The 20719-nt window shown below is 36.7% G+C and overlaps 1 protein-coding gene across 8 annotated transcripts in view; it reads left to right on the forward strand.

Annotated features, from left to right (window-relative positions):
* The window catches only part of ADAMTSL1 (ADAMTS like 1), a gene marked incomplete at its 5' end in the record, with an annotated part of 470451 nt that overhangs the window by 339531 nt on the left and 110201 nt on the right, over positions 1-20719 (forward strand). For 7 of the 8 annotated variants that reach the window (XR_014687385.1, XM_084504894.1, XM_084504895.1 and 4 more), the window contains 4 exons: positions 2849-2923; positions 5948-6105; positions 13226-13337; positions 15039-15177. Coding sequence is in view for 7 of the 8 variants with exons in the window: in XM_084504894.1 (XP_084361020.1) it covers positions 2849-2923; positions 5948-6105; positions 13226-13337; positions 15039-15177 (484 nt within the window). Of the gene's footprint in view, positions 1-2848; positions 2924-5502; positions 5612-5947; positions 6106-13225; positions 13338-15038; positions 15178-20719 lie in introns of those variants that run through there. The other variant, XM_084504899.1, reaches the window with a different exon arrangement.

A 20719-nucleotide genomic window follows, 5' to 3' on the forward strand; every position in this document is an offset into this window, starting at 1 on the left:
TTAAAAGTGAATTATAAAAGTTGCTATATTGAGGCAGAATCGATATTTATCAGATTGCTGTAGCCATGGTTGTCAAAAATAGATGCAGTTCTGGCTTTCAGCTAAATATCAGTAGTCACAAGAGAATAAAAATAAATATATTTTTCACCATGGGAACTGATAGCTAGACTATTTGGACAAAATCCGAATTCAAGATCCAAAACCAGAAGAGAGTGTTCTCTCAAAGGAACCTGATGCTTGTACCTGACATACAAACTTTGTTTAGATCCTTGCGTCTCTTTCACAGCTCAAAGACACTGTCTTTTCTCAGTTATCTGGGACTTTCCTTTGCCTTCCTATGGATCTTCTCTGGATGAAACCAACTGTCTGTTAACCTACTTTGTAAGTCTTCTTCAGAGTGTTCTGCATGGCTGCTCCATGATTTGCCTCTCTACTTATTGTTTGATGGAGCTGTGATTAAATATTCCCATGCTTACTTTCATATGTATCTTCACCAGAAATGTCTCCTTCTTATCGCTGTTAACCTCAGGAAATTATCCCTCACTGGCAGACACCGTGAAAACATGAAGCACAATAGAAATAAACAAGAAATAAACAGAAATCCCATTGAGTGTTGTTATTCACATAAAGTGTGATAAGATTTTAAAATGAGAGCAACAACAAGATCAGATAAAATATGGCTCTTGCAACATGATGGGGCAGAAGAGACATGTAAAGATATATAAGCCTACATAATCTTTTAAAGTGTTTGATTGTAGTGTGATAGTTCAGTGAGTTGTTAAGCACAGGGCTTATAACTGAGAAGCAGTCAAATATAATAAAGATATGATGCTGTTTTTAACTAAGACATGTAAAAAGACCGTTAACACATTTTTTGAAAAAATAGAGTCATTGTTTTCCCAGACTCATTCCAATAAATGTGATACATACAACAAGATGATGTCATATTCATGGATTGTCCCCCAGTTACTTGTCCTATTTGTTGTCATCTTGAATATTAGTACCAGGGTGGTAACAATAAAATCAACATTAGAATAGAACTGTTGTATACATTTTGTAAGACCTGAGTATTTCTCTTCTCAAACAGAAAATTTGAAATCTGTGTAGAAATGAAAGATATCTATCTTTGTTAATGAATGTGTTCTCAGAGATGTATATGAGCATAATGTGTATTGAACAAAGTTTAACTCCAGTGTTTCAGAAGTCTTGGGTGACAATGACACTTCTGGATAGCTTGAATAAATGTAAATCAGATTTTGAAAATGAAGACAAGGTTCAGAAGGTGTAGGGACACGAACACAGGGATTACCTCTATCCAACTCATGTGACACTGAGCAGTTTATCAGACTGTCTGCATCTCTTCACTTTTGGGATTTTAAGAGGCCACAGAAGTACATGGGTATTTCACCCCATAGAGCTCTCCAGTATAAGAGTCTCAGAAGTGCCTATGGCACATGACTGAGTTTAAAATTTAAGAGGGTTCTACTTCATGTATTTGAAATATTGTAAACTTGGATGAACAAACATTTTATTTCAAAATCCCTGTTTCCTGTGGTTTTCCCTTTTCCTGTTGATTCTCTTTACTCTTCGACTTAAAATGACAAAATTAGTAACTACTTTGCTGATAAATGAGAATTCTGATTTGTCTAGGTTGGAATAGTTTTCCTACTTTGGTCTGGTTTATTTTCAGAAAGTTATTGTCCCAGTCCATACTGGATGAAAGATACTGCACTTGCATTGGTTGAATTAGCCTTACATGACAAAGTAACACACTGCTTTGAATGTGGAGCTACAGTTCTTGTTAGTGGGGATTACATGGCAGATGTGAGCACAGTTCTAATGAACAGATAGTGAAAGTGGCTTTGTTCCTCTCATGTATACCACCTCCCCCAGAGATGTTAGAAATGCATGCTTTTTCTCTCACAGGTAGTAGAATTAGGAGAAGAAGGCAGAGAGGGAAAAGGTGAATGAACAGTTTAAGCCAGCAAGTTAGTCCACGTCTGTTCACTCTGGGCATCCAATGCACTAACCAAGCACAGAATTTGAACATAGGTCTGTAGTGTCATGTCACTCCTTCCATTTCTGTCTCCCTTCAGGACATTACTAAGGTTGCTGCCTCTTCAGAAATGCTGACTTAACTGACTTTCACAGCAGTGTGCAATGGGCAACAAGTTCAATTGTCAGTTTAGCTCCAGTTGCAAAGTTCCCAAGGGTTTCATAGATGAACCCTTAGATCTTGCTCTAAGACATATTTACATGACAGTCTAATGGGCCTCTGTTTTTCCAGGGACTGTATGATGGTTGAATGGAAAGGGAAGCAGAATTATAGGAATTCTAGTCATTATAATAAAAGGTGTCAATGGGATGGTGTGCCTAAGGGCAGTTGGAGATCACCATATCAAATGGGAAGAGTTACAGAGAAGTTGTGGAGTTCAACTGAGAAAGAGTCAGCTGAAGCAAGTAGTTTGGTTAAACATAAAAATAAACCTAGGCTTCTCTGCTTCAACATAAACACCAATTCAAAAGCCTTGGGTGTTTGAATGGAACCATTGCAAAACAGACAGCTATTGGTTACTTTTGAAATCCAGAAATGGTTGTGAAGGAGATGAGAATAAAGCAAATCAGCATGTTTGTGTTCTTCTAAGTAGAAAGTTTTAAACTGTGTTTAACAGCAGGGTTCTTTTTCAGAAGATTTTTAATGTTCTCTCACAATTTATAGGTGTTATTTTTCAGTGTTCTTTTTGAAGCTGCTTTTCTGACTTTCTTTTAAGCACTTATTTTATTGGTTATTTAGCAATTGATGAGAATTTCTGTTTGTTTACTCCATACATTTTTGTATTCTCCACAGTGGATGATACGGTGGTTGCTATTCCCTATGGAAGCAGGCATGTTCGCCTCGTGCTGAAAGGACCTGATCATTTATGTAAGTAGAAAAAGTTAGTATAGATTTGTTTAAGAAAGCCTTGCTAAAACAGTGCTCTGTTTACAATGTGGTGTCTGGTTTCCCTCTCTCAGATCACTGATTTCAACACAGGGATGAGTCCTGCCCTCAGAAACTCTCCCCAGACCCAGCTGCATCAGTGGTACATGCTTATTTCAGAGCAGAGCTTGGCCAGCATTGCAGAATCCCTCTCCCTTCCATAATTTTTCCATCATTTTTGTTTGCTTATCCTTTGGCTGGCTCTCTTGGTGCCTAGTGCTTTTGTTTAAAATTAATAAAATATATCCCACTGAGTGAAGAAATATTGAGGATAGTAAAATATAAGCTTTCCTACAACTGAGCTTAGCCATCAAGCTGCTCATGACTTTAACACATGTTTCTGTTATGATAGTCTCACTCACTCCTGTAGATACACACAAACAGAGAAAACCACAGTGAGAAGATCAGAAACAGCATGCACACATCAAACCATGCTCTTTAAGAGAGAGATTGCTCCAGGGAGTTAAACCCATTGACTGCTGCTAGCCAGTCACTTGGTAGCTTTAACAATTTTTCCCTGCTTCTCCTGACAGGGAGACATGCATCACAGCAGCCCCTCTAGGAGAAGAGTCTCAGTATTTGAGAATATGCTGGAAGAGCTGTAGGCAAATCCATTTGTTTCTGAACAGAGACTCTCTGCAATAGAAACTCTTACCTTCCAATGCAGTAGCTACTCAAAGGCTGCTTCATTTTTCATTGGCAACAAACACAATAATGTTGGTAAAAGGGATTTGCTGTCATAAAAAATAATAAAATAAAATAAAATAAAATAAAATAAAATAAAATAAAATAAAATAAAATAAAATAAAATAAAATAAAATAAAATAAAATAAAATAAAATAAAATAAAATAAAATATCCAGGCAGTACTGTATAGTATTTCAGAAGCACCAATTATTGTCAGATAAGTGGGGCTGCCCTTTTCCTTCTCTAAAAGGCAATAATGGCTTTCCTGCAGCATAGACCAGTTAGAGTCCTCTGTGCTTTTCGGTGTAAATATAGTCATTAGTGTAAGCAAAGACATGAAACACAAAATCATTCCCACTCTCCCCAGACTTCTTTTGCCTAAAGTGCTTATATTGAGTAGAAAGATGAGGTGGTACACTGTTCTGTTCAGTGTACACTGCTTGTGTTGAGAAAGCAATTGGTATGCCATAACCCTTTTATAATTGCTTGGATTTAGAGTTGTGAATAAAGACCAACAAATTACAGGTTATAAACTAATAAGAAATTATAGAAGAAGTTATAGTATACCAGTATAACAACTATATCTAGTATAGTTGTTATTACTTTCCCAGTAAATTTTTGCATTCTTATTTTCTAGATAGATATTCTCTACCAAGGCAGAAAAAAATTCTTACTTTTATTATTTGTTATTTTTTTCAATGAAATTGATCTGTAAAACAGCTTAGAGAGAAATGAGATTTCAGCAGGAGAGACTAATCTAAAGCTGTCTTCACTCATGCCATATCACATTTTCACATTTCAGGACACAAAAGATTTGAATCAGTGAGGTCTGCCTGAGTCATTGCTTGAAATTTAGATGAACTGCTCTGTGTAAACATGAATAAGTCCAGATACATCTCTTTCTTGTTTCACATGTCTACATGAATCTTTGTGTTCACCCATCAAAGGATTTTATATATGTATGAGCTACAGTCAGTTTGGGGATGGGAGGATTTTGCCCTGTGAACTTTGGTTGTGGGAGAAGTCAACAGGAGGCCGATTATATATACACAAGTCTTAAAACCATCTTTATCCCTGATGCATGCCGCCCTGTCCAGAAATAAATATAAGGCCAAGTGTATCACAAAAGAAGAGACTAGTCTAACTGAAAACCAAGGAATTCATTAATACAGGGCGAATTCTTAGTGTACTGCCTCAGCAACATCCTTCTTGAATTAATTCCCATGACCCACCCTGAAAAGCAGCCTAATTACTGCTATTATCTTTCCTCTAATTAATGATTTAATACATTCTAATAAAACTATTTCTCCTTTTTACTCTCTCTCAAAACATGGTTCCATCACAGATTAATACTTTTCCCCCACCTAATTCAGATTTTCACTTAGTTGCCTCTCTGTGTAGGAGATTTTGTATATAACTTCACAAATACATGCGGAAGGATTACAGTTTTGCAATCCTTCATGATGACATGCATTTTGAATAGCTAATAATGAAACAGTTTACTGGTAAACTTGTTTTAAGGCATAATCTGGAGCTGGTGGGGAGGCTAACTAGATGATGAAATAGGTCCACTGTCTTAATTGTTGGTTTCCATTTAATAAATGATTTGATGTGCTTAATATGATTCAGTACCAAACAGTATCTGAATTAAAGTCCTCTGGGTATGTGGATGGGGGAGCTGTAAACACACAGAGAGCCAGAGGGAGAGGTTAACACTCCCTGTTCCTTCCTATTCTGTTGGATGGTTCAAACTACTTCTGGAAAAGAGGCAGGATTGTTCTGATCTTTCATTCGTGGCCATCCTGCTTTCAGTTAATTGTCAGTCAATGCAACATGTGATCAGTGACCCACCTCTGAGCAGAGAGTGGGAAGAGCAACTAACTATTCCAGCACTCTTGGAGGAACATCTGAGCCATGCTCCATGTAGGAGTGTCACTTAGAGAGAGTAAGTTAAACAGCAGCAAATATGCCTAACTAGGAATAGATTAATATGTCTGGAAGAGAGTAGAAAAATGTCCAATGGGTAAGGAAATAGATATGTAGCTAGAAATCTGGGGGCTGAGCAACACCAAAAAGCAGAAGGAGGAGAAAAAAAAAATACAATGGGATGTATGGAAATATTAATAAAACATGGAAAAGAAACGAGAAGCTACATTATAGCTAATTTAGGAGGGAAATCTGCATCACCACCATTTTATTTTCTTCTTTTTACCTACTCTATCTTTCTGTTATTTCAAATTATAATGCCCTACTTTCTTATTAATTTGTTTATATTTTCCAGATTTGGAAACCAAGACTCTCCAGGGTGTGAAGGGTGAAAATAACCTTAGTTCCACAGGTTTCTTCATTGTGGACAATTCTAGCATCGACTTCCAGAAGTTTCCTGACAAGGAGATACTGAGGATATCTGGGCCACTCACTGCAGACTTCACTGTTAAGGTGAGGCTCATCAACCAAATATACTTCATAAAGCAGCAATATAAAATGACACAAGGTCACTACCAACATGGAGTAGGAAGATGAGAAACAATTTTTGAGAGCTTAATTTGCCAATATGCATTTACCACGAAGTCTAGTCCAGGTTAGTTCTTGAACTTTACATTAAATTCCTTATAGTTAAATACCTGATGAAGGCTTCACTGGATACTCCTCAAAAGAGACAGTGTATGAAGATAAAAGCATATGCAATGAATTCTGCACAGAGTAAAGTTGAACTCATTACAAGAATATGGAGATTACTTTATGTACTCTTTGCAGCTTGCTTAGTTTGTGACAAAAAGAAAGTAAGTCAATCTCTTTGGTCCATAATTTGTGAAATTTATGACAGTGTAATTACACAGAAGACTGTAGGAGTGAAGAATGAAGTCCCCAAGCTCCAAAATAAGAGGGATGACTCTTGTTGAGAAGTCATGGTGTCATTCTGAAGATCTGCTTTGTGTTGCACTGGCAATCAGAGTTAGATTGTTTCCTCCCATTAGACCATTTCTATTCTTCCAGGTAATATGAAACACATTGCTGGAAGCAACGGACACATTCTGTAGGAAAGCACACGTACAAAAATGAGCTTTTGGGAATTACAATAAAATAAATCCTTTTCCAGTAGGTCCAAGGAACCTGAAGGATTTCAGCTGTAAAATTGTAAAACCTGTATCATGTCCAGACTACATAAATTTTTCACCTTGGGCCCCAGAGGCAGATGACATTTGCCTTAACCTAGAGAAGATGGAAACTATAAGCTTGAAGAGTAAACTGGAAAATTAAGTAGGTAATGGGATTGGGTTTAACTGGACAGGCCTGGAATGGGTTAACTTTGGTAGCAGAGCCCTGTGGACTGCCCTCTAGCCCTCTTGGTATGACAGCAGCACAAAAATCAAGCAGAAGTTATCAAAACTGGTTTACAGAGAGAAGCCTGACCTGAAGAACGCATCCCTTCTGTGTTTGCAGATCATATTCAATATGCTTCATTGAAACAGATGCTGGTCAACTCAAAATGTCTAAAACACTGTATTACAGATTATATCCAGATGATGAAAATTAGAATGATGTAAACAGTACTGCTTACTTTACATTATATATACCAGCTACAGATTTAAGGCAGCCTGTCTAGTTATAACATACCTGTTGTGGACATGGGCGTGTACACCAATGTCCTTGAAATGATAATGGGAAGGACAGAAGGGTTGGACTGTGATCCTAGTATTTACACTGTTCTCTTGATAAGGGGGAAAATAGCTTTATCCCTTCGAACATACATTTCCTTCTCTACCAAAACAAGGTAAAGTACATTACTGAAAAGCCAGATGAAAGGCTTCATTGTGGTGCTAGCAAGCTTCCCTTACACAGCAGTATGTCTTTGGTGTCAAGATTTACTTGCCTGGAAAACAGCAACTTTTATGCAAACAGATCCAGATGAATTTTTAGATGTATCAGAACTCAGAGGTAATGTAGGCTGGCTTCTCTCAAGTAGAGTTACTGCTGGGGTTAGGATTTTGGCCACTCGTCCAATAAGCGATAGCTAAGATAGAAGTCAAAATTGAATGTGGAGTTACATAGAACACTTGTGGTATCCAGACAACTCTAATCTCAGTTGTGATCTAGGACTGGCAGAAAATGCTGGTGAGAGAAATGTGTTTGATTATAGTCCAGGTTAGTAAAAGAAAATAAGGCTGGGGCTCAGCCTAGACTTCCTGGGATCTGCAGGGGCATGCAGAAAATTGTGCGTGTGCAGGCAGCCAGCTGGCAGATGCTGATGGGTCCTGTCAGGCTAGGGCCAGGACTGGATTAAATAATCTCTTTTGAACCAAGAGCATGGAGTGATTTACCCTGTGGAATGGAATAAGAAATTACTTCAGTGTTGCCTTTGGGGCTAACACTGAAAAATGCAAATTTTCTCTAGCAACAAGAAATTACTTTTTTGTTTGTAGTTGGTTTATTGCTGAATTTTAGAGATACTGAGGTTGAAGACAGTGAGGTTCATCTGTGTCCTTTAGTTCTGACATGCTGACAAAGGTTTCCAAAGAAGGTTGTGCCTCATAGCTAGAAGAAGGCTGCATGGGACACAGGAAGTGACAAAGGATCTAGTCCTGCAAGCCGTGGTGGTGGTTAGGATGGTGCTCTTGTAAGTAGATGAGCTCGAGTTAAGACTCTACACACAGAAATAATAAGAGTTAAAATTTATTTGTAACTGAATCAAGTTTTGTGTCATCAGCGGCAAATGATCAAAGCACTTCGCTGCATCTAGGAGAGCTTATTGGAATATGGTCCTTTCATCATAAAGCTATACTACCTCTTGAGATATGTGACTTGCCTGAGGTCACTTCTGTAGAGTGACGGTTCGACCTAACAGGAAGCAATTCTATAATGTACTCTGCCTCACTAGCTTTTATCAACTTAAGTTTTCATTCAGAAGTCTGTGTTTTATTTTGTTTGTTTGTTTGTTTTGGAATAGCCATAAAAATGACATATTGCAGTATCTTTATTTCTGTTTTTTCTCCTGTTATGACAAATGTGGCAAAATTTATGGGAAGCCATATAGTAATCTTCTGAAAATAATGTATAGATTCTGTTTCATACTCACCTTTGTTTCCTGTTCAATAAAAATGATTTCTTTGAATAGCTCTTAGAACATGATTATTCTCCTAAACTGCATATTCCACCTAATATATAAATTCCACATAAAAGACATTGGAACTTTAATACTAGGTCAAACAAAAAGTCTGCTTCACTCAGGTTTCTGTTTCAGAGAAGGACTGGTTCCATCTACTGATGGAAAGAGTGCAAAGAATAGTAAGTGCCATATTAAAAATTAATATAATATATGCACTATGGATTAAAATAGCATGCTCAAAGTTGCATTATCTTAATCTTGGAGCATGTCTTTGGTGCTGCAGAGGTCTTTCCATAGATGAGGGGGGTGTTATAAGTAGTATGCACAGAAGAAATGCAGCAGTGCTGGTTCTAGTATGTTTAGAATTGCCCTTGGTGCTGTGGAATAACTTGGTCTTCCTTGTTTAAGAAGCTTCTGCTTCTGTTGTATGTAGTAGTGGATTCTGTATGGATTATTGCATCTGACAGCAGCAGTAGATGAGACAATAGACTTCATTGCTGCCAGCCATCCTAGCCAATTAATTGCACTGTTTTTCTGCCTGTTTCTTTCTTATGGAAGGGGTTGAGAAAAGACATAAACCTTGAAAGCTTTCTGCTTCAGTTTTATGAGAGATTTAGTCTAAAGACTTTTTAATAGTCATCCTACTCACATAAAGGAACACAGCTTTATCTAAGGTTGGAGCATCGTGAGCAAGTTTGTTTCAGAGATGATTTCCATAGTCTATAGTAAACTGGTGATAATGTAATTTCACTGTGATTTCTCTGGATGATTTAGAGGCTGGATTGAGAAGCAGCAGAGGGAGCTGTCTTGCATTTAAAAATACCCCCAAAAAGCATCTGACTCAACACAGGACTGTCATGATCAAGGGACATGAATCCAGAAATGGACAGTACACATTCCCTGGATTTCAAAGGCAAAGGTCCCTTTAGCACTCCAGGGGAATTAAAAGACAATCTCAAAAGAATCATGATACAGTACTGCATTACTGTGTTACACAGTAAACTTGAAAACCTTCGGCATCTCTGTGTGTTATATGTTATTTGAAACAAATTTATATAATTATTTTCCCTTGCTCCTTTTTCTGCTTCATAAACAAAATATGAACAGCAACAAATCTCTTGCACATCCTCATTCTTTTTCAATGTAAGATGTTGCTACATAACAACTGGAATATTAAAGTGCTTTAAGTACATAAAACAGTATACAAAAACTTTGCTTTTACTGACATGAAAGCACAAAATTACATATGCCACAGAAGGATAGTTCTCCACATCCTCATTGCCAGTTTCTTTGTATGTTACTTAGAAGACTTCAACAGTGAACTTAGCACTGATAAATTAAACCTACTGATTTGTGAGTTGGCACTTGCAGAAAGTATTTGTAATAATAATGTGGAAAAATCTATTAGAACTTTCTTAATAACCAAGTTGGTCTGGAGTTTGATCATAATATACTAAATCAAATTTCATAAGACAAAAGATAGCATGCAATAATAATTCCCTTTCCCTGTCTTTCAATTTGTGACTCAAACACACACAAGAAATAAATGATATCATTTCTATCTATCAAATCATCTATCTGTCATATCACCTATCAAATGATATCGTATCTCCTTCAACACAACAGTTTCATTAGATGTGAATGTACTACTGAATATGCTTATCATGATTTAACCCTACAATTAACATTGATAATTGCATGGTTATCCCTCCTTGTTATAAACTGCTGCTTAAATTTCGCAACCACCAAAGCAGACTTAGTGCAGTTTTGTAGGCCAGTCTGTTGTATTCTTCAGCAAACATAAACAAATGCTTCAGGCACATGTAGCCAAAATCAAACATGGGAGAGTTGGGTTTGGTGGTTGTTTTTGTGGGGTGGATTTTTTTTTATTTATTTTTTGGCATCTTTATTTTGAACCAATTGAATTTAAGGGCTATAGAAAACGCTTAGCACAATATAATGAAGAAATAAGTTTCAAGGTCACAGGACAGGTCAGAATGATTCAGAAACATTATGCTGTTTCTGAATTCACAAATTCACTGTTAGCTGGAGGACTTCAGCACTGGCCTTTCTCATAGCTAGCATAGTGTTGCAAATACTGCAAGGGTCAAAAATTTCACTATACTACAGATCTGAGTATTTCAATGTGTAGAAGTTGGCTCTCTGCAGCAAAAATTTCTTAAAGCATATAGTTATCAAGTCTTACTTTGAGTCTTGCAAAGCTCAGGCTGATGTTTTGTCCTGGGTCAAGATCTTAGCTTTAGCAAATTGTCAAACAAAATAAAATAAAATAAAAATATTTTTGCTGTATGGAATCACCATATATTGTTCTTCTGCTGCTTACAGTACTCCTTAAAATAATATACGATACTGTGCCTGTTTCTTTCATTTTTTTGTTTTGTATCATTTTAGATAATGGCTTAGGTTCGTTATAATTCTTTCCCACCTACATGTACATGTATGTTGTTATCATGGCTGTATGAGTGACTTCCACTTTGGGCTGGGAAAGATGTATATCTGCCTTTTCTCTGTGTCAAAACAGACAGATAATTCTGCAGACACACAGGAATAGACTGCAGGGGGAGGAATTCTTCTGTCTTCCTAATTTTTTTATGTGAACCCTTTTTCATCCCCATCCTTTTATAGTAGGCTCTGTGTGAGCTTTTAGTTGGTTCTTCATGATTCACTGAAGACCCTACTGCTGAGTATATCTTCTGAGTTATAAGAATCACTGATGATCTAAAAAACAAAGAGTAAGAGCAAAATTCTCCCCAGTGAACTTTTTTTCTGCACATTCAGATCAGAGACCTCCTTCCAGCACAACAGAATATTTTCCCCAGGAGTACATAAGGTTTTCACAAGCCCAGAAAGGCCCTTCTGAAGTGTGTGATTAATGCACCATCCCCACATAAGGAATTAGATATCCTGTCTCTGACACACAGACTCAAAACGATATTAATCCATACAAAAGACCTCCCATTTTCTGAAGAAACTGTATTGCTACAGCTGTATTTTTTTTAGTTTGGGGAGTTTATGTCACTGTTTACTCAAATTAGAAAAGGGTAGCCTTAGTGTCAGTGGGCCAGATTTCTTTCAGCCTTACATATCGTGCAATATTTTCATCTTCTTCCTTCTCTTCAAGATGTACTTAGATTTGTAATCATATTTCTGTCCATCTGCAGAGGGAAACAAAACAAACAACCTAGGATACACTGTACAGTTCAATTTGTCATATTTTTGCTTCTGTTTCACAGTGTAGTCTTTGATGATGTCTCTCAGCTTTCGGAAAGAGTGAAAATGATGGACAGACTGAAAAACTGTGTTTCCAAAACAGGGAAACTGGTTGAAAATCCAGGAAAAAAGGCGGTATTAAAAGTTGTCTGAAAAAAAAAAAAAAAAAAGAACAGGGAGAAGTGCTGAGAGCAGGAGTGCTGAATTGGGGAAGGATCCATATTTTCTGCTAATGATTTGTCAGTTTTCAGTCCTGCATTTTCATCATGTCAGTGATGAAGAGATGTCCAAGCAACACATCAAACCCTAGGACAAATTATCAACTGGGAGAGGTTTTAGCAGCATTACTGTTCATTCCCGTACATCTGTTCAAGAGCATAGAGGTAGAAGCAAGGGCTGCACTGGAGAGATTTTGGCGTCAAAGTACAAGAGGAGCTGCTTTCGCACACACAAATCTTTTCTTATTTTATTCTGTGCACCTCCAATCTGGTTTACAAAGGAAATCCATTTGGTACACAAGGTGCTGTAGGCATTGAGAAGCTCAGATGGTTTAGAAGTTGCCAGTACTTGCAGACTTGGGAGACAATTTTTTGAGCAAGCTCTTGGCTCCAGCCAAAAGTCCACACCTGTGACTGAAAGGACCATTTGTGAAGCCAAAATAAAGTAAGCAGAAGGACTGTCTTATAATAATGACAGTGCCACAAAGAAGAATTAAAAAGAGACCTCACCTCAGAAACAAAAAAAAAATCTGGAATTAGAATTTTTATACTTTCCTATTTCTCACACCACAGCCTCTCATTTTTATCCTCGGTATCTAATATACATGGTTTCAGAAGGTATTTGGGGAACATTAAGGATCTAAAACCCATGTCAGTGTGGCAGGGAGAGCCAGTAGATAGTGGTAGGTGATATTCTGATGGAACAAAAATCAGTCCATATCCCCCCATATTTGATAGCACTTACCTCTTCTTTATTTCAGAATGTTGCCTCAGAGGGTCAGAAATGCCTCTATTGACCATGCCTGGGCAATTTATTTGTATTTTGTGGCAAAGATTTTCCTACCAGTTTATGCTCTGCTTTATGCATCTCACTTTCCTATGGCAAAGTTCCTCTGGTATTTATGTAGCTGCAAGATGCTTCATAGCTGCAAGATGCATATGTCAGAATAATTCTACTTGATACTAATATCAAGTTCACTCTTTGTTGTTACATCTTTTTCAGATCCGCTATGCTGGTGTTGCTGACAGTTCAGTCCAGTTTATCTTCTATCAGCCTATCATTCACCGATGGAGAGAAACTGATTTTTTCCCTTGTTCAGCATCCTGTGGAGGAGGTAACAATTTACCATTGTCTTCCAGAAACAGTTATTTGCATGCAAGATCTTTTCCAGCTTCTGAGATGAGATTTAGACCCTTAAAATATGTAAAAATCTGTGAATAAATGTAGTTATACCTAAAGAGGGGAGGGATGTAGTAACAATGGTAGTAGCTTTTGCATTTTTTTAGCGTCATACTAGCTCTGTACTTTATACATATGGATATCCATGTGACTGCATGTCATGGTACAGCTGTCAAACATGGCTCGTGGGATTTGGGCCCACTTTGAAATCACAGGATATGTCCTTTCTCCATTTCCACCCATCCCCACTAGCAGCAATTTTTCTCTTATCTGAAACTTAATGCAAGAATCTCAGCTCCCAAGAAATTTCAGCTTTTTGTTTTTCTTTTTGCTTTAGGCTTCTGAGTTTATGTTTGACAATACTGATTATCCTCAGTTTCTCTCTACACATGGTAGTAGGGAAAGACAATTGTTCAATGTCTGCTAGATTGTGCTAGCATTTTCAGGGTATCTGGAGAAGATACCATCTAATAGGATGCATGCAAGTTTTTGCATTACTTTAACATATTCTATGACAAGTCAGTAGAGTTCTGGAACTACAGAAGTCATCAGTGTTAGTGACTACTCATACCAACATAAATTCCAGTAAGAGCAATAAGATCAGCAACAAGGTGAAAGACAAACTGCAGTTTTCAGTAGATGGTAATAATCCATGATGATATTGCTATGTGTAAGTTTTGTATGATGATTTTTCCTAGGAAGTTATGCAAATATACTATTTTACTTTCTGGTTATATTTTTCTACTTCTTGTTCTGACAATACTAATTAAATTTGATACAAGGGGAATAAATTATTGCACAAAAGAAGTGTAACACTCCCTTTCCTCTTGGAGAATTGGGATCCTTCTGGAAATAAGAGATTGTGTCTTACTCTTGTGATGTTCTATGAAGAAGACAAAGAAAGAAGTGAAAGAAGGAAAAAGATTCTCTCTGGACCAGAGAGAAAAGCAAGACAAACATTTGCAGGTTAGGTATTTGAAGTGTAAGAGATGTAGACCCCCCACCACACAGAAGCAGAGCTTCTGATATCTAATGATGTGTCCCATGTAGGACTGCAAATTCTCTGGACATTCTCTGTTGTGTTTTGTTTGTGGTGTTTTTTTTGTTTGTTTCAGAAGTGACCTTAGAAAAGTTATTCCTCATGTGTACTTAATAATTTTTTTTTCTTCCTGAGTCATGTAATTTACCTGTAATTCCATCGGGTCAGGACCATTTTTTACGGCATTTTTGTGCAGTTTAGCAAATGTTACTGCAATGTGGGTGTTAAGTAGTATCAACAGCTACGTGAATTCTTGATTACATTGTCCTATGGACCTACAGTTTGCTAAGGATTCTGCTCTAGAATCTAAAGATTCTACTTTTGTCAACTGTCAGTGTATATACAGGTTTTAAGCAAGCTGATCACATTTAGTCATGCATTCTAGAGCTGGTGGTGATTCCCTCTTGAAAGACTCAGAGTGGATGAAGTTGTTCTGTAAATAAAGTTGTTTTCAATCTGATCTGTAAAACTAGCTGTTTTGTCCAAAATCACTGATATTTTCAGTTAGGTTTATACATAACCAAAACTTACATACATTTCAGACAGAGACAGAAAAAGCACTGCATCACATATTATTTCTTCCACTGCATATTGCAGGTTATCAACTGACTTCTGCTGAATGCTTTGATCTGAGAAGCAACCGGGTGGTAGCAGATCAATACTGTCACTATTACCCTGAAAATATCAAGCCAAAGCCAAAACTTCAGGAGTGTAATTTGGATCCTTGTCCTGCAAGGTCAGTCAGCTCTAATTAAGAGCCCAGTTTTAAAGATGTACAATACAATAGGAAAATATTTTATTGCTACTGTTTACTGTGTAATTCAGCCTACAGCGTACTTCAAGACTTCAGCGTACATCCTGAGGTTGTGCTGTTTAGAAAAATATCTTTGTTTAGCACTTGCACTTTGCTATGACTAGTTTGAAATTGGTTGTTTCTTCCCTACAGATTGCTTTTTCCTTCTTTAAGCATTATAAAGTGTCAGGAAACAAATTGACCATCATCAACATGACTCTTAAGTGTTAGCAAGATGGAGTTTAAATGTTGCTGGAAAATGTCTGTCATTACAATGAGAAACTTTTTTTTGTTTGGTTGTTTCTTTGATTATTTTTTCATTTTCTGCTTGATAAAAGGCATACTTGCAGTCATGGCAGCTTGTAAAACAGTAACACAGGAATTTGCTATAATTTGGGCTTGTACACAAGACCTCTCTCTGCTCCCCTGTCAAACATTTTCATCAGAAGATTAATAGTAAAAATATTAAGATCATGGAGTCAGATTTCCCAGTTATAAGAGGAGGAACAAAACCACAAAAAGGACCAGTCCTTTGTTGCACTGACTGACTCCCCTGAACTTCAGTAGAAGTCAGTCTGTAACCACAAGCATTTATTTGTGTAATCTAAACCTCTTGGTCCTCTTGTGTGGCTTTGCTAAAAGACAGCTGAGGGCAGCCCAGGAAGAATGCACATAGGGATACCCTAAAGCCATTTACTAATGTGTTCCTTTGCCTCTAGAGTAGTTTTGCACCAAGTTTGAACAAGAGAGTTCAATCAAGTGTTACCTGTTACCTGAAAAGTTACTGTGGCCCATCACATTACTCGAGGTTGCTACAGGAGAGAGGGAGAAAAGAAAAAGAATAATTAAAAAAAAAAAAAAAAAAAAAAAAAAAAAAGCTGTCCTAGCCAAAGAAGAGGGATGTTTTAAGGGACCTCTGGGACTGTACCCGACTAAGAAGAGTTTTTTGCCAGACTAGGTATAATGGCATTACCAGAGAACAAACCTGTCCAAGCTCAAAGTGGTTTTTAATTCTTCTGTAGTTCATTAAATTTCTTTGACTTTTCACAACTGAAGATAACATATCTTCATCATTGAAGATACATTTAACCAAAGTATATGGAAATTTATACTTCTCTCTGGTAAATGCATTTTTAAAGGCAGCTCTGTTTGCAAACAATCAAAGGCAGAAATGTTAACATACAGTTCAAAATCTGGAGTGAAAATCTCCCAGAATTAAGAAGTGGAAATATCAAATCTCAGAATCTGATATCATTTCAGCAGTATTGTGCATTCTTTTACTTACATATTTTATCATGCATTTCATTAGAATGCCTTAAGGATATAATATTAAGAATGAGCTTTACTAAGGCTTTGTGGAAAGTATTTCCTGTTGAGCATGTACTCAGAAAAGATTTTTCAACATAGGGATTGCTTTCCTACAGTGCAACCAGACTATTTTTTTCATTAACAATGTTTTGTCAAATTCAATATCTGGCTTCTTTTGTTCTAGTGCATTCCACAAAGAACACATATTTCATTGCTCAGGCTATTTAAATATATAAATAGTTGTAATTAGAAACTTTACTATAATAAAGAAACTTTGCCATAATAAAGTTGTTTTGTTTTGTTTTGTTTTCTTCAGTGATTTTCTCAAAATAAAAACTGTCTTTGAATTTTTTGAAAGTAATCTCAGTAAGGTAGATGGCCATGTATGATCAGGTAGGAGACATAAATATGAATGTCTCAGAAAACATGATTGCTGAAAGATGCAAATTAATATGGAACCTTTCTTTTAGATCCTCCATGGTATCAATGAGAAAACAATTTTAAGTTGTTGTTTTTTTTTTTTTTTCTGTAAAGACTGAGCTGATTTTTTTTATTTTTTTTTTTAATATAGTTCTGTGTCAAGTATGCAATTTGCCTCTGGAATTTATTCTAAGGATATTTTCCATACTTTTCCCAATAATTTTAAATGACATGCTTAAATGCTAGGACAGACAACTGCATGCTGCATGGAGGGAAAGAGAGAAAAAATAGCCTCTGGACAGATGTCAGGAAATAATTTTTGTTTTGTATAAGACATAGCAAGGCAAAGTTGTTGATATAAAGATCCTGAGGGGAAGGAGAGTCATTTAGAAGCATAGCTATACCATCCCAGGGTACAGGAAGTAACAAAAGGAAATTGGCTTTTTGGGAACATCTTCCCAGAATGCCAAATTGAAAAAGATTGTTTTCAAAAATGTCTTTAAAAAGAATTCAAGAATCAACAACACAGACAGAAAACCAAAGGAAATCTGTGGTAATTTCTGGAATCTCAATGCTTTCTTACAGTCAGGAAGAGGGTAGGTGAAGCAGAACAATGGGGTTGGGACTATGAGTGAGGAGGCGTCTCAGCTCTGCAGTGCATTTGCCATGTGTCAGCCACTCTGCTCCTCCACTATAAAATGGTGATTTTTTTTTTTCCTGGCAAACGCAATTTTCAGTGAGGCATCACTGATTAGTGGTTGCTGACTTATTTATGATATGTCAGTGAATGCCAGAGAAAATAATTGTGGAAGACCACAGTGACATTAAATAAAGCAACCAAGGCAACCAAGGGTTACTGTAGGAGAGGGGAGAGGTTACATTAAATTTTTCAGCAAAGGGCAGAGTGAAAGAAGAGATCAAATGAATACCAGGACTATCATGTAAACCAGCAATAGAAACTTTTTGCATTATTGTGCTCATTATGGCAATAACTAGCAATATTGCTGGCATTATAATGAATGAATGATTGAGGAAATAATTTTTATTTTTTTTTCAAACCCAGTTTTTCACATACTCAGAGGAGAAGCAGGTTTCAACAACATTGTCTAGTCTACCCCCTCTTCGATGTGGCAAAATCCAACATTTCAGGAGTTCAATGAATTGCAAGTCTTAACTATCCAACACTTCACAGGGTGGACAGTTTGGGGGAGGGTTTTTGGCTGCTGGTATCTGCTGGTATCAGCTGGTATCTTCTAATGAAAGGTGAAGGATTATTGTTCTGCTTTGAGAAAAAGTTTGTTTAGACTTTACTTAACTGGATGTGCTGAACACTTACACAGAACAAATCTCATATGCTGTAAACTGAACATGCCATTCCTTTTATAATTCAAAAGCAAAAAGAAATTCCAAAAAGAAATTTTCACAAAGATGTGAAAGGTTTTTATGCCACTCACCATTCTGTGATACTCTCTGGATCAACATCATCTCCTCCTCTAGATTTCATCTTCAGGTCTGAGGTCATGTTTCCAGCAACATTGTTCTGTGTTTTTACCAATGGGATCTATTGTTTATGTCCTGCCTATCTCTGCAGCACATTAATGTGGGATTCTCTGAGTCACGTAATTCTAATGATGTTTTTTTCAATACTGTATAAAGACTTAGCAAAGATTCTAATTTCATGCAGCAGCTGTCTCAAAACCTTCATATTAGCAAGCTTGTAACATGTAGGATTCTTTTTATCACTTTACAGTAAATGTTAGTCTGATCTGCACAGCCATAAATCCTAGTATTTGCCTAGAACACTATCTGTAAGCCTACTACCAGAAATAATGTTAGAGCTTCTGGAAATATATATATATATATATACATATATGTATATATATTTTAAATCTCTAGCTCAAGCAAAACTGTACACCCAAAAATCTAAAAGAATTCTCAAATATGAATAGCTTGTGTAGTCCTGTAGCAAAACTGCAAACTCGTTTTCCTCCCATGAAAGTTTTTCTTTTGGCATTCTCACTTAACTATCACAGAACATTCTTACTTAACACCACCTTTAGCTGGTGCCAGAGGCAGGCCTAAGCAAAAAGAAACTTAAATTTTAATAAAATTTTACTTTTTTAATTGTTAATTTTTAGCTGATCTAACAAGGGCAATGCAGTATAAGTCAAAGCACACAAAAATCTGGATATTAATCCAGAGGAATGAGAAATCAATTCATAGTATAAGTCGTCAGTGATCCTAAGGTCCAATACACTTAGTGAAGTAAATTATATAAAGTTTATTGGACAGAAGTGTAAATGATAACTTTTATATACTTCATTCAAGAGAAAAAGAAGTAGCAATGAGTAAATAAGTATGATTAAAAGGGCAACACTAAGTATCCTTTTATTCAGTAACAGAAGTCTCCTTACGTCATTACAAATTGGCAGCTGAAGCAGAAAATTGACAATTGTGTAATTTTTAGCTTGTTATCAACATCTCATTGGTATTAAAGTAGACATCAGTTAAGACACAAGTATTGCATCAGTGCAGGGTTCCTATTTTCAATACATTATTTTTGGAAAATGAATGAAACTGGAGTGCTGGTATGTTTCTTAAAAGATGGGCAGCACTCTGATTTACACAGTAGCAGCCATAGATCTGAAATGATGCGAAGGGTCTGAGATGACTCATTTATTGTTATTGCCCTCAAATGAGACATGTGAAAGATTTTAATTTTGTTTTGAATACTGTTTCACATAAAATATCCCATACTTACTGCAGATACTGGGCTTTTTGACAACATCCCAGCTTTTTGCATGGATGTAGGACACAGGCCATGACAATGCCCTTTCCAGATTTTTGCCTCAGGCAAATGGTCATTTCTGTGGATTTGCATTCTTACTTAAATTCTTAATTTGTTACAGGGGGGCTAGGAAGACTTTCTGTCTTGCAGTTTTGTCTGAACTTTGGTTGCCTCCAATTGCTGGATCTGGTTGGAATTTTCACAGCCAATCACATACATAAGAAAGTTCCTAAAAACAGAGAGGCTTATGAGCTAGAGCCAGCAGTTCCATGGGTAGATGGGACATGAAGGTTTTAAAACAGAAGGGGAGGGGGAAAAAAAAAAAAAAAAAGCCTTTTGCACCAGCATGGCTGACTATGCATATGCTAGAAACTAATACCAATAGATACTGGTAATAGCAAAAAGTATGCTGCCTGCAAATTAGAGAGCACAGTCAACATCAGTCATTCCATTTGTAAATGTAAAGGGTGATATTTTGACAAGACAAAAAACTACAGAGGTACTACATAAGCTGCTGGAGCCAAAGTGATGCATTATGTACAAGAAATGGGGAAGAATTTTAGTATGAAACAACAAAAAACAACAACAACAACAAAAAAAAGTTCAAAGCAGCAGGAAAGGAATCACTCGGTAAGTCTTTGGGAAGACTAAATTGGAACCAGTGATATATCAAGTAGAAATGGCAGCATATATGTCTCTAGATACAGATGTAGCTGAAGAATGAGCTGACAGCACTGGCTATGTTTTAATAGTTTTAATGAGGGTCAACTGAGTGCAAGAGTAGAGTAAAGATGAGTTGCAGGTACTCCTAATGCCTAAAGAAGCAATTTTATTCTCAAGACAAATTGGCAAAAGCTAGAATTACTGGGTAGGGCAAAAGGCATTTAAATTAAACTAGAAAATAATTTTGTCAGAACAGGTAGGGAGGGTGGGCCAGGAAACATCCATCAGAGCATTAAAACACATTAA

Source organism: Aythya ferina, assembly GCF_964211825.1.
Source record: "Aythya ferina genome assembly, chromosome: Z".
Taxonomy (NCBI): domain Eukaryota; kingdom Metazoa; phylum Chordata; class Aves; order Anseriformes; family Anatidae; genus Aythya; species Aythya ferina.